This window comes from Capricornis sumatraensis, chromosome 5, assembly GCF_032405125.1.
Source record: "Capricornis sumatraensis isolate serow.1 chromosome 5, serow.2, whole genome shotgun sequence".
Taxonomy (NCBI): Eukaryota; Metazoa; Chordata; class Mammalia; order Artiodactyla; family Bovidae; genus Capricornis; species Capricornis sumatraensis.
This window is the reverse complement of record NC_091073.1, coordinates 89,975,607-89,991,141: the sequence shown is the minus strand read 5'-3', so window position 1 is coordinate 89,991,141 and position 15,535 is coordinate 89,975,607. Positions and strand designations below refer to the sequence as shown.

General features: G+C 36.4%; 1 protein-coding gene across 1 annotated transcript in view; it reads right to left on the bottom strand.

Annotated features, from left to right (window-relative positions):
• Positions 1-765: 765 nt before the first annotated feature.
• KCND2 (potassium voltage-gated channel subfamily D member 2) overlaps positions 766-15,535 on the bottom strand; it is a 549,283-nt gene continuing 534,513 nt past the window's right edge. The window contains exons 2-6 of the mRNA XM_068973099.1: positions 15,139-15,301; positions 8,221-8,316; positions 6,768-6,860; positions 3,049-3,296; positions 766-943 (exon numbers count right to left, since the gene is read on the bottom strand). Of these exons, the coding sequence (XP_068829200.1) occupies positions 766-943; positions 3,049-3,296; positions 6,768-6,860; positions 8,221-8,316; positions 15,139-15,301 (778 nt within the window). The remainder of the gene's footprint in view (positions 944-3,048; positions 3,297-6,767; positions 6,861-8,220; positions 8,317-15,138; positions 15,302-15,535) is intronic.

Genomic DNA, 15,535 nt, shown 5'->3' with positions numbered 1-15,535 from the left:
ACAATTAATTATTGCAGTTGTACCAGTATCTAGGTGCAAGGTAAAACAATGATTCATACTGAACTATCTGAACACTTTAGATGTACTAGTGAGCATCCCCATGAGAAATACTGCAGTTAGTTCTAAAAGGAGTTTATTTGCACAGCCCACCATGGAACATGAACAATCAGCTTGTTGTAAGTGCACAGAAATTCCCTCTTTCTACTAGTATAGTTTATCATGCCTATTCTGAAGACAACATAAGGAAACTGAGATAACGGCTCCAAAGAATTCTAGCATGCATTATGATGGTTTCCTTTAGTCAATACAAATGTGTTGTGTGTTTGTGTTTTTTTTTTTAATGTGTAATCATCTTCATCATCGCCAATGTTCATGGTTTTAACAGGAAAAATTTTTATCAAAATGTTTTCCATATTTTTTGTTTTGCATTCAACTGGAACATTATGTTCAAAGATTTATTTTATTTAAAAAAGAGTTCTGGTCATAAGAAGCATCAATAGGCGGCATTTCATTTGTGCTCATTCACAAAGTCAAAGGGCCACAGACTATTTTATTTCTCTGTATAACAGGTCAAACTCTATCCAGAAATGCCATTTGGTGGTTTTATTTCCATCCACAAGTTTGAAAGCTTTGTGTTTGTTTCATTACCAACCTCCTCGCTTTGTCATTTTCATCTGCAGAGTGTTTGTTATCTCTTCTTTCTTCCACACTGGGACTCTTTCCACAGCCAGTGCTCAAATTCTCTTGAACCTGATTCCAATTGTCTTACAGAGCAGACACTCTGACGATATTGCCTCCTGAGTACTCAGGAGACTCTGGCCTGTCATCTCCTTCGGGGGTGGTGACTGGAGGTGTTGGGATGCTTATTATTGCTGTAGTCACATAAGGTTGTTCACAGTTTAGTTTAACACACTCTTCCATTTTGGCATTTAAACTGGATCGGCTGATGAGGAAGAAAAGATTTAAGAAAGAAGGTTGTTTACTTAAATTTTTTATCTTACAACTAAAGAATACATGTTTTCATGTTTATCAGTAACATTTTAAAAGGTTAAAAACAATCACCATAATTAAGAAAAATGAAACACCAAAGCTTAAGATAAATTAACATGAACATTAGGGCATTAACATCAAATAAATGTCTAAAAGCCAGCTCAGTGTGGTTCAATTAGTGTTTCTCAAAGTGTTTCCTGCTTTGAGAATGTAAAAGAGAGGATCAGGTGAGTTTTAGAAAACCTAGGCTGAGCAAAGTAAAAGAGTTTTCTTTAAGATAGGATCTCTGAGAAGTTTGAGATACCATAATGAAAGGGATGGGCTTCCCAGGTGGTACTAGTGGTGAAGAATCCTCCTGGCAGGAGATGTGGGTTTGATCCCTGGTTTGGGAAGATCCTCTGGAGAAGGAAATGGTAACCCACTCCAGTATTCGGGCCTGGAAAATCTCATGGACAGAGGAACCTGGTGGGCTATAGTCTGTGGGGTTGCAAAACAGTTAGATATGACATGGTGATTAAACAACAATAATAATGAAGAGGACATACCCTGTGGATATATCTTAATTCTTTTGTCCACAGAGTCATTTTACTATCTTGTCTCTTTGGGATACAGGATGCCCTTAAAGCTCTCAACTTAGTGACAGCAAACGTTAAGAACTCAAGTTAGTCATTATCAATACTTAAAAGTTTTCCCCAGTGCTATTCTTGCATGAGTTATATACTCTGTGTGAGGAGGTGGGGGTGGAGGGGGGAAGGGAAAGGGATAAGGAGTACAGACATACGAGCTTTAAACTATTCTTTTTCATAGGGAACTTAATTAAGATCTTTGTGTCCCAAGATTTTTTTTTTTTTTTTCTGAACACTCCTCCATTTCCTACCTTGTTTTGGAATAAATGTAAAGCAACATACAGGTACACTATCTTAGAGACAGAAATCTTCATTGCTCCAACATTTAACATTCTGATCTCAGAAACAATCTGATTACATAAAATCGACAGAGCCTGAATTCAGAATCTTGTCTAGACTTTCCAAAGATGGTTGGATGTCAACAAAGAAATTGCACTGAATTGATGGATTGTAAACTTTTTAATTCGAAGAGCAAAGGAAAATCATTTGGGCAGAAATCGATATTCTTAATGATTTACCTGGTTGAAAGGTACTACTTATTATTACACATGCATCATTATAGTCAAAACAAGTGGCACATAAAGAGAAGCAAAGGGAAAATGCCAATAGAAAAATTCACTTAAATTGTCCATAAACTCACCAGAGGTAAACAATTTGAACGTTCACTTACCTTTTTTTTGATATCATATTGGTTTTTGTGTTTGTTGAGATCCAAAATACCTTCATGATCAAAACTGTATACTGATTCAAAAGATCCTTCTGGCATAGTTTTATTTTTCACTGTGACAACGACTATGTTGATATATGTTGGCGTGTACTGAATACCTTTCAATCATATCAATGTTAATTTGTCACTTGTGGTTGTGTTGCCTACAATTTCAGGTCATTCATGTTTACTTAGCGGACTCCTAAGTGGAGAGGTATCTGCTTAAGAAAAAGTTGTGAGGTTGAAGGGTAGAAATATATTTGTGAATGCCTGACCTTCTTATCTTCTTTCTACTCTTTTAGTACTGATTTAGCTACTACCTTTGCCACTTCATGAATATTACAATAGATCGATTTTCCTACTGTTTCAGATCAGTTTGATCTCAAACAAATCGCCAGTCCAGGTTCGATGCATGATATTGGATGTTTGGGGCTGGTGAACTGGGACGACCCAGAGGGATGGTACGGGGAGGGAGGAGGGTGGGGGGTTCAGGATGGGGAACATGTGTATACCTGTGGCGGATTCATGTTGATGTATGGCAAAACCAATACAATATTGTAAAGTAATTAGCCTCCAATCAAAATAAATAAATTTATATTAAAAAAATAAAATAAGCCCAAGGAGCTAGGGTTTAGATGCCATAAAAGTAACAGCATGACAGCTGGTGCAGATGTGCTCTGAAAAACAGCACAGGTGTGTGGACGCACACAAATTAATCTCAGGTACCTGTTAGATAGTGGGGTTCTCTCCACACATCTAATCTGAATCGTGCTGAGTTCTTGCACACTCCCTCGGTGGCTTCCTGATACATTGGCATTTGGGATGCGGAAGGTTTTTTTGTGTCGTCTGGAACAGCAAGTGCTGGTGATTCCTTGTTGTGAAGAAAGAGAGGGACTGTGACTTGAAGGACGATTAACTGTTGCAACTTCCATGCAGCTTTCTTCAAAGACTTGTTCATCCACAAATTCGTGATTCTATTTTGTAGTGGTAAGAAATGTGGAGAAAGCACAGAAACACAGTTTAACTTTTAAAAAACTTTATTATTTTTAGTGAAGTATAGTTGACTTACAATATTATCACAGTTTACCTTAAAAAAAAAAAAAGATTTGAATAGCTTTCTTTTTAGAACTCAAATATACCCACAGTACATTTAGACTATCTAATGTGTAAAAGAAAAACCATTTTCATAATAATTAGAATAGCAAAACTTCTTGTTGTCGTTTGTAAGAAAATAATATCTCTCCAGTTAGAATCTGAGATTGATATACACGGCTGATTTAGCATTCATCATAGACTAACTTTATTTGAAATATCATTTACTAATTTAAACATACAATCTGGAAGTTATAAACTAAATATTAAAATCCTCAAAAATGAGTATAGATAATACCCATAAGGAATGTGCAAATTTACATGTATGTTATTTTTTAAACAAATTGACAGACTGAAGTTATGATAAAGAGACTATTTTAATAGAATGTTCCAAGTTAGATTGTCTGTTATATATTAGCAAATATTTTCACATGGGATTGAAAATATTTTTTAATCAGAAAAATAAGATAACTAAGACATTTCCCATTTCTTTAGATGCTCCTCTAAAATTCCCAGTGTGTAGAAAAATATGACTTATTAAGTAAAATATATTTATCAAAATGTATTACTTTATATTTGACCTAGAACTGGTTAACACTGAACTTTTGAGGTCTCATTCTTATCTTTGTAATATATTACTGGCTGGACCCATGATCTGTACCTATGTTCTTATAACCCAGAAGTCAACAGTGATGGACATAATTTCACATAGGACATCATACAGAAACAGTGTAAAATTTAATTTTAAAATATATAATAAAGAATTGGCTCATAAATTGTGTATGGAAGACTTTTACCTCAGAAATAAGATAAAACATTTTTAGTTTGAACTACTAAGAATGTTTTCAACTACTATTATTTTTTTTTCTTTGTGTGGGTGGGAATAGTCTTACAATGGAAGGTTTTGCTCATGCCAAATTTCACTTAACCATCTCTCATCCAAAAATATTAGTAAAACAATGGAAGGAAATTGCTGGCTAATAGGAAATAGATTGCTTTAGTTATTCATTTTGCCATTTCTTTGCTAAGATAAGCATTTTGCAGTAAATGAAATTTAACATTCTATTTAAAGTCCAGAGGATAATAAGATCATCGAAGACAGAATTTCATGTTAAATATTAATTTTTATAGAAAAAAACTATTGCTTACAAAGGAACAGATTGCTCACAATCTGTTTTCTTCTCTTACATGCACATTTCACACACAATATACAAGTTATAAGGCATGACATTCTAATTTATCTCATCAGTGATTGGAAGGGAAGAAGCCATTCTGTGACAGGTTACCACATATTCTGGAGTAGGTAGCTTCATTTAAACTATATTAGTAATTCAGTTTAGTGTTAATAATAATTTAGTATTATATAATTTATGATTAAAATAGCCCTAAAAAGCTTCCCTGGTGGCTGTGATGGTAAAGAATCTGCCTGCAAAGCAAGTTCATGGGGTCACAAAGTGTTGGACGTGACTGAGCAACTAACACTTTCACAAAAGGTAAAATAGTCAAAAAATGAAAATAAAAATTTAAAAAATGGTAGGGATAAATAAATTTGATTAATGTTGTCATTTAACTTTCAAAGTTATCCTAATATACAAATTTAAGATACTAATATAATCAGTAACCACTTGTTTAAAACCTTCAAATATTTTTCCATTTATTATGAGATAAAGATCAAAATTCTTTACATGCCTCCAAAACCCAAGGTTATCTGCCCACTGACTTCCTCTGTTCCTCCCTTGTGTTATAAGAAAGGTCAAAATCTGACTCCATGTTGGATCTACTTCTTTAACCTTTGCTTCCTGTTGTTTTTGTTTACAAAAGGATACTGTCTATACATAATGGCCTGACTTGGGGAACGCTGCTCCTCTGCCTGAATGTTAAACCAATGTGTTTTTGTTGAGGGAGACATCCTGACCCTGTCCATCTGGTACAGGAAGGAAGAAATTAACATATACCCTCTCCAAAGCTGACCATTCCATGAGATATTTGCAAGATTAATAGCCTTTTTATTTTACTTCCTCATCTCCTTCCACTCTGTTTTATAAAAGAACCTGGCATTCAGACTTTATAAGATGGTTATTTTGAGACATTAGTCAGCCATCTTCTTGGTCTGCCGACTTTCTGAATAAAGTTGTTATTTCTTGCCTCAACACCTTGTCTCCCATTTATAGGCCTGTCATATAGTCAGCAGAGTGAACTTGGACTTGATAATACTTGTGCTGTAGTACCCTCTTTCTTTCTGACAACCCTCAATTTCCTTTCCTTCTTCTGAGGCCAAGTTCCAGTCTTCTCCAGGTACTTACACCTACTTTTAACCCCTTCATCTCTTTGTTTAACTAACTCATAATCGTCCTGTGGGTCTCAAGTCAGTTTTCTCCAGGAAGCCTTGCCTGATTCTGTACCCTCTGGCTGCACCTTCTTAGCCCCTAGTCCACTGGGGCCTCATTGTTTCTTTCCTTGCTTATTGTCTTTCTGCAGTAACATTCATATTTTGTCCCAAACCTGGAGGCTCAAGTAGGCCAGAGGTCATACCTGACTTCATGGTGTATCTTGGGTCTGGCTGACTGTCTGATACATTATAGGCAAGAAATACATATTGGTTGAAAGACTATAGAGGTAAATAAATAAATGGATGAACAATATGTCAGAATTGACTACAAGTATGTGTCTCTGGTGAGTGGACAAGCAGACTTGATTCAAATACAGTGAAAATTTTATTCTGCTCTGTGGTCACAGACTGTGATCCCTTTTGACAACCTATCTAAGAAACAGATGCCTTTGTTAAAGAGGAGGTCCAACTGGGAGCTTATAAGGGAAGAACTGCAGACTCAATCCTCAGGCCCTAAGGGTATACCAGTAATTAAATGTGTCATTTTTCTTAAGAGAATAGATAGTTTTTATTGTTTATTTGTTCATTATACCTGTGAATGAAAGAAACGTTTATTTTCAGTTATTCTCTATTTTGTTATTGCTATTCCCTTTGCCCAGATGTCAGGAACACTTAAACTTCATTATTTTTTTCTGTTTAATCAGCATTTTAAGAAGCAGGAAAAGATATTTTATAGAACTTGCAGTCAGCTATTGGAACACAAGTTTCTATCTACATTCAACTGATATTTTAGCCTAAAGTTAATAACATTTTAAATAAGTCTATAAAATACTTTCTATGTTGAAATGTCACTAGAGCCTTTCAAAGTAATTTCAATTATTGTGGATTTTTTTGGAGGGGAACGCTTAGTATGTTTTGCAGTAATGCAGACAGTGAAATCACACTTGGAAACCTTAAATATTCACAGAAACCAATGGGATTTCTGTCTGAGTTGCAGAGGCAGGCAGTCCTGCCTTTTCCTTACCGTGGTTTTTTCTAGGCAGTGAAGCAGGTGGTGGTGCTGGGTTTCAAAGCTGGAGCCAGATTTGCTAACAAAGGCCTGCTCATCCTCGGAGGACTGTTAACAGAGAGAAGACAGAAGGGCTTTCTCTTTTATTTGCAAACAGTGAGAATCTCAGCTACATATTTCTACTGAGAGATCTGGCCTATTTTCTGAGATTAAATGGCAGTATTTTATTTTTACTTTCTTTTTTAAACTGAAAAGGATCAAATGTAGAGTTCCTTTTGAGTTTGATAATCATCATTTACATTTTCATCAAATTAGTGGTCTCGGCTTTTAGACTTGCCTCCCTGAATTGAAAATGTAATTCTCTTTTACTCATTCATCTCCCAGCTACCTTTGAAAGTCTGAGAGCCATTATTGTTGGATAATAATTTTTAACCTAGTACTTACATAATCCTGAAACCACATCATGCTCACCTACACAAAAGCTATTATGCAAGTAATGATGATTGGAATCCTAAATATTAAAAGAAAGTTTTAAGGTGAAAATTAAGTTTCTCAAATTACATTTCATACTATGTGACTTTTATAACACTGAATGATGTTCCCTCTTCAATAAGAAGTACAGTAAGTTGCTTATATACAAACTTTCAAGTTGTGAACTTTCAAAGATTCAAATGTACATCTGGTTCCAACAAGGAACCAGAACTTGTGCCATCAAATACAGGTGTGAGTGAAATTGCAGCTTGCCTTCCAACTCCTATTACTGATGATTCTTTAGCTCTAACATCTCCCATGCCTTTCCCTCCTCCAGTCAAAACTCTTGCCTGTTCACTCAATGCAGTCCCTTGAGACAGCTGTGGTACTGTACTACTGTAGTACAGTATACCTTTTCAAGGTGCTAGCTATACTGTAAGATTAAAAATGTTTTCTTTATTTTTATTTTTTTTAATTTGTGTAAAGGATTATGAACCTATTAAAGTACAGTACTATACAGGCGATTGTGTTAGTTGGGTATCCAGGCTAACCCTGTTGGACTTACGAACACATTGGACTTATGAGTGCACTCTCAGAATGGAGCTTGTTGGTATGTAGGGGACTTACTGTAAAACAGGATATCACATCACCCCTCCTATTGACACCCAAATGAACTTTAAGGAACACACCTAAGTTTGAAATAAAAAAACCTAGGTATTTGAACTGTTGAGAATTTTCCCCACGTGTACAGGAGATAGTGCCAAATACTGCCCGATCATGAATGGGAATTATGACTCACTGGAAGTATGACATATCCCAGCTTCTAGCCTATAGCCAATAAGATGGTACAGGGTGAGGTTACATGAACAAATGACACTTTTGTTGTTTCAGAGCCATTTTCATAATTATTCATAATAAAATTACATGGTTAAGTAGAACTAAATCAATATTGCACCAATAAGTTGAACATTAAAAGAAGAGAAATTCTTGACTATACCTGCAGTTGGTTACTGAGTAAGCCGTTCCGTTTGCTCTGCATGTAAGCATTTGCACTTCCACTTTTGGCTGCCCGGATCCTGGCCAGTCTAGCTTTCTATAGGAGCAAAAAAACAATATCCTCCTAAGATCTATGATTGATTTTCTTAAAACACTGATAGCACGCTTATATAATCCTGTTGTCAGCACACATATTTAAAAAGGCATAGCAACTTTTCACATTAACTACTGAAAAATAAACTTTCAATATTTGAGTGTTTGATTTTAGCTAACATTTATCGCTGAGACTGATGACTTATTTTGGAGTTTAGAGGTAAGAATTTAGGTAATTAAGGTTTTACAGTAAGATTAAGTTATTTCAGGGCTTCCCTGATAGCTCAGTTGGTAAAGAATCCGCTTGCAATGCAGAAGACCCTGGTTCAATCCCTGGGTTGGGAAGTTCCCCTACAGAAGGGATAGGATACCCACTCCAGTATTCTTGGGCTTCCCGTGTGGCTCAGCTGGAAAAGAATCTGCTCACAATATGGGAGACCCAGGTTTTATCCCTGGGTTGGGAAGATCTCCTGGAGAAGGGAAAGGCTACCCACCCCACTATTCTGGCCTGGAGAATTCCATGGACAGTGCATGAGGTTGCAAAGAGTCAGACATGACTGAGGGACTTGCACTTCAATTTCAAGTTATTTTAGTGTTGTTTCTGGACAATTGCACCAAGAAAAATAGCACTCTTACTTATATTTTCACTTATCCCAATCTGAGTAACTTAGTGAAATGAAGACCCAGCAAACTAGCTGCCAACTTCTTTTCATTTAAACTAATGTTCTTTTTAAATTTAGTAATTAAGTTCCAGGAACCTACTGCTGTTCTTCTCTTTCTTCCTCTCTTCCCCACTCCTTCCCTCCCTTCTCCTCTCTGTTTCTTACCTTCCTCCCGCCCTCTCTCCTTCCTTCCTTCAGTCCCTCTTTTTTTTTTTTTAAAAAAAAAAAAGACTATTCAGTTGAATCTGCATCCTTGAATTTCAAATTTTGTTTTTGCAATTATTTTTATTCAATTGGCCAATGAAGCCCCTTTACTGAACAACAAGGGCTCTCTTTAAAAAAGTCCTCTAATTTATCTTTGTTTACTGGTTGGACTTTGATAGTCCATTCTACTTTAAATCTGCTGTTCTATATATGTCCCAGACTTTCATGGTAAGGGTCTGTTTTTTGCTTCCTGGGGAGCACTATTTTGGTGACGGTTCTGTCCATAAGAAACATGTCTAGCAAGTGTATTCAGGAAGCGACTGGAAAGACCTGGGTAATAATTTGTACAATTACCCTACAATGGCTCCTTTGCTTTTCCTAAACAACCAGAGGGAGACTATCTCAGTCTCTAATCCTGGAGTCTTCTTCTTAACAAAACGATTTTAATGATCTAGATTTTTAAAATGGAAAATGAATATGTCCGTATGATACAGACTTTGACACTACAAAAGTATGTGAAAAACAGAAGTCTCTCTGGGCTTACCTACTCCTGCCCTTCAGAGTAAACTGTTGGCAAAATTTCTAGAGACTTTTACCAGAAAGATACTAGCCAAATAAAAGTTAAAAAAACAAAAAATATATATATATTCATAAGTATGCACCCATACATTTTTATTCATTTGGGTTGATTTGCCACACAGCCTTCTGCACGCAACTGTTTTCGTTTAGTACAGGTTGGATTCCTGCCATATCTCCACATATAGAGCCACCTCATTTATTTATGATTGTATAATATACCACAGCAGGAATGAAGCATCCTTTAGGTAGCAAGCCAATCACAATGAATTTTCAAGGCATTTTTTTTTTTCGCTACTACCAGCAATGCTGCCTTCTTGGAACATCATGATGAGCTGATCTGCAATTTCGAGAAGTAGAATTATTCCTGGGTATGTGTGCATGTGTTTCGTTTGCTAGATTTTACCAAACTTCCCTCCAAAGTGGTACCAAGGTGCCTTTTTACCAACACCCACAGAATTTGACAGTAATACCGAAATGCTCGAAGCTATCAAAATAGCGTTAAGATAGCATCTGGCTTCAACCTCACCCCTTCTCTCTTCCTCTGTGAATTTCTTCTTCCTGTGTGCCAATTCCAGGTTAAAATAATACTCTGTACAAAGATCATTTTATAAGTGATGAGAAAACTAGACAAATTTCACTGTTTGTTGGCACGATAGTGTTTAGATGACTCAAAATACTGAGACAATGCTCGAGAATGAAATTGGAAAGTAGAAAATGTTTAATTTGAAAAGCTGTGCTGTGTAGCCAGGATTTCAGGACAGACAGTAAAACAGGAAGTGACAAGCACACTTGGAAATGATTTAGAATTGATGTTATAATTCAGAAATAAGTAATAGAAATATACATTAGGTTTCCAGAAAGGGGTTATGGTTGAAACATCAATCCTAAAATCTCACTGGTCTCCTGGAACATTCAATGCCTTTTTTGCTTCCCTTCGTCCCTTGACCTTCCTCTCCCCCACCCTTTCTTTTGCAACCACTGCATGTAATTATATTACCTATATCATAGTTACTAGTCTCACCTATGTCATCCTCCAAGCATTTAGCCTCAGTATTAGGAAGTATTACTTTCTTTCATAAATGAGACATGCACACCACTCAAAGATACCCTCGACAAAGGAAAATAACATATTTTCCATAATAGAAAACCTACATGTTACAGAAACCACTTCTGCAGAAGTAGTTCTAAGTTGAGGGAAAAAGAAATAGTTGAGTTTTAGTGACAGAATAGCCATTTTGCTAAGTCAGGTACTGTATTAGAAAAAGAACCGGTTTCATTCACGACTTTTCTTTTGATTTACTACATACAATACTACAAGTTAATTGGTTTACTCGGTCTTGTGGAGCACAATGCTAAATGTCTGTTGAATGCTAGCCTTCAACCAGAAGACCAGAAATAGTAGATTGATAAATGGAAATAAGTATAAGACATCACAATGCAAGACATGATACCTGCTCTCAAGACATATTAAACTTTGGCTAGGAAGATACTATTCATGAAAAGATAAAAGTCAAAAATAAAGTGAGATGTATGGAAAGAGTAACATGGAAACGTATACTGCCATATGTAACATAGATAGCCAGAAGGAATTTGCTGTTTGGCTAAGGAAACTCAAATAGGGGCTCTGTATCAACCTAGAGGGGCGGGATGGGGAGAGAGATGGGAGGGAAGTTCAAATGGGAGGGGATATGTGTATACCTATGGCTGATTCATGTTGAGGTCTGACAGAAAACAACCAAAATTTTGTAAAGCAATTATCCATCAATAAAAATTAAACTAATTAAAAAAAACGGAGTCAAACAGAATTGTCAAATGGAGACTAGAGATAGCAAGTGACATAAGATTTGGGAGAAAGAGAGAAATGACTCCTAAGGGAAGGTTTCACTGAGAATGCAGGACTTGGGACAGTAAGATTCAGAAATCTGAAGAGAGTAAGAAAAGAGATTAAGTGTCTCTTCGTATTCTGTCATTCTCTCCTGGTGTGTGTGTGTGTGTGTGTGTGTAGCAGAAGATTTCTCTTGAGATACTGAACATTTGTTATTATAATCGAAAAGGGCAAGTGCAGGTATGCAAGATTCTCATTTTTTACGTAAAGCCTCCACAAAGTGGTTAAAACTTTGAGTACAGTATTTTTTGTATACATATTTTTATTTTGTTTAAGTTTTCGCTTGAGCTTGGTGCTGGCAGTGGGATTACATATAAAAATTTTTGGCCTCAAAAACATTTTGTTATATTATTTATTATTCAGCTTGACTGCTACTTTTTACTGAATGGACATCTTACTTGACTGAATTTAGCTGGTTATTTCTGTATAACTTTGATATTTGTCAAATCACCCAGTTTCAGATAAATCTAAGTTATTTTAGCTTAATAAATGTTTATTATTTTTTAAGACATTTCTTGGGAAGGAAAATGGAAAATATCCCTTGGTGATTTATTTAGTTCCATATTCATCTTTCTTTCTTAAATAACTATGTTCAGTTTATTGGTCACAGACTATTTACTGAACTTGTCATTTTAAGTTATAATATTTGACTTTATTAAACCAATTATTCTAGTAGTTACAGTATGTAAAATTCACTCATTATGGCAGAAACTTAGAATATAGAGAAACTTTAAAGATAAAAAAATTCATAAAATATACTTTGCAATTTAGTGTTCTTTTTAAATACCATATTTAATTATGCATTTTAAATTTATTTAGATAGAAAAGCTTTTCAAAACATTCTAAGATCTTTATCGACTTGCTGGTTGCAGATGACAAAGGAAAAAATACATATATTTTGAACATTGGTTTATTTGAAAATCAGATTTGTATTTCCTACAGTTTTCATGCAGGTAGCTCTTCTTTTGGTGTTCAGAAGATGAATGATAGATAGCTCATACTAAAGAAGAAATTTCTAGAAGGGAGATGGATGGATGCTGGAGAGCTAAGCTTTTGCTGGATTTCTGTTATTGTTTTTAAATAATTTTTATTTATTCATTTATTTTTAGCTGTTCGGGGTCTTTGTTGGTGCACATGGGCTTTTCCATAGTTGTGGAGAGTGGGGGCTACTCTCTGGTTGCAGTTCTGGGGCTTCTCATTGTGGTGGCTTCTCTTGTTGCTGACCACGGGCTCTGAGACACCCCAGCTTCAACAGTCACCGCTCCTGGGCTCTAGAGCATAGGCTCAGCAGTTGTGGCGCACGAGCTTAGTTGCTCCGTAGCATGTGGGATCTTCCTGCATTGGCAGGAGGACTCTTAACCACTGAACCACCAGGGAAGCCCAGACTTCTGTTATTTTAAACAATGACTTGTGTGTCCAGTAGAGGGATTGTAGTGTGTGGGCAGAGACAAAGCTGTGGTATGTGACAAGGCATGATGGAGGCTGATTGTGGACAAAATTTCTCCATCTCTGCTTGTGAACAGTGTGCCTCACAGGAGACTACAATTGCCCAAGAGGGTGCCTTTTTCTACTCCTCCTTGTTTATTGGATTACCAATTTTATTTATCATCATTCTCTACAATAACTAAAGGATAGATACTTGTCCAAAAAATGGGGGATTCTGTAAAGGAAGAAAGTACAAGGCAGAAAGAGTGATTCTTGCTAAAGAAAGCAGATCTCTGACAATGGATACAAACAAATTCTCCGGACAACATGCTGTGTGGCCACACTGATTAACTTGAACTTTCCAAAGAGTTACTTTATATGAGATTTTTATACTTTATATGGGGCTTCCCTGGTGGCTCAGTGGTAAAGAATTCACCTGACAATGCAGGAGACACAGGTTCCATTCTGTGGGGTCAGGATGACTCCCTGGAGAAGGAAATGGCAACCCACTCCAGTATTCTTTTCAGAGAAATGCCATGGACAGAAGAGGCTGGCAGGCTACAGTCCATGGTGTTGCAAGAGGCAGACATGACTTAGTGACTAAACAACAACAACAACAACAATACTTTATACTGTATGAAGTATAAAGTATACTTTATATTTTACTAAAGGCATCAACACTGTTTAAAAACATGTTTAAAACCTTGTTCTAGAATTACCTACAAAGCCAGTTATGAACTGCACGAGAATCTCTCATGATATTTTAGAGTTACACCACACTATCTAGACTGTGCATCCACTTTAGTTGCAGTTTATGGATAATAAAAAAACCCCAAGTCTATTCTTAAAGGACATGATACAATATCCATGAAGAATCCTGGAAATCTAGCTCCATAGCCTTAAGGAAACTATAAAAGATTCCATAATTATTTCTAAGCAACAAGGGCTCTGACTCTCAAGGTGATTATTTTAACAAAGAATGGGGAGAGGATATGTGCTAACCTGTAGTTAACTTTTTTGGGAGACATCTATTATAGTGTTTAAGTGTATGAACCTGGGAGTCAGGTGCCTTGGATTGAATGAGAGATTTCCAACTTGTTAGGTATGTAATCTTGGAATTTCTCAAATTTTGGGTAGTTTAGAACTCTCATCTATGAGTACGAAGAGTGATAGTAAGTAACTCCTAGACTTGTTACGAAGACTACATCTAGCCAATACCTCGCACATAGGAAGCCACCAATAAATAGCATTATATTGTGCTTATATAGATTTATATACATTTCCATATAATCTTAATCTTATTGTGAGGTAGGTGTTGTTTTCTCCATTTCACAGATGCATATGCAACCTGTTTCCTCTGAGATGGATGAGGTCATTGATATGAAGTTCAGAGAAACAGTAAAGTGCTGGGCCAAAAATAAAACTCAGCTACTAATGATCAGATTTCTCCTACTTCCTGTGTCAACTATGTTGGACATCTGAGACATATTTTGGTGCTCTTTAATAGCCCCAGTCTACTGGAACCAACTCTGATGGACAGAGACTAAATGAATCAGATCTACAAATCTGATTCTAACAAAATTTGCCAAGAATCTATCATTGATTTTACTATTGTCATTAGTGCTATTCCCCAAATATTTCTTTCTTCTTGTCTGTGGTTGCATAGTAGGATTATCTTGTTCTGCCAGTTCTAAAGTTACACGTGACTATGCGACTTACTTGGGTTAATGCAATAGAGATGGAAGTGACTTGGCCCACTTCCAACAGGAAGTTTTAGGAGTCAGGCTGTGATTCATCATGTCCTTTTACCTCTGCTTGCATGACTGGAGACGTACATTGTTAAGATGGAGTTTCTATCACTAGAGTAATCTGTAGCATGATTAAGAAATACTCCTTGTTTTTAAGTCACTAAGATATTAAGGTTCTTTTTTATTGTAGTATAATTTAGCTTGTGCTGACTGATGCAACTATCGACCCAAACCAGAACACTGAATAGCCAGTAAGGGATTTTAAAGCTCACTTTACAGAGTGGGAGATGCTAAATCATGGTTGCACAGAACTGAATACTCACCTTCTGCGCTCTTCGTTTGTCTGCTCGTTGATTCTGGTGGTAGATCCGACTGAAGTTGGATACAATCACTGGGACAGGTAGAGCGATGACCAAGACTCCGCTCAGTGAACAGATGGAACCAAAAATCTTCCCTGCTATGGTTTTCGGTACCATGTCACCATACCTTGGAATAGAAAAAAAAATTGTTTTAAGTCACAGAAAGTTATTTCCATCTTCTACACATAGTTTTTAGCCTCCAGTTAAGTGATTTTTTGGATCAATCTATCTCTACTTCATGCTTCCTAGGTGGTAATAGTGGTAAAGAACCCGCCTGCCAATGCAGGAGACATAAGAGACATGGGTTCAATCCCTGGGGCAGGAAGATCCCCTGGAGGAGGACATGGCAATCCACTCCAGT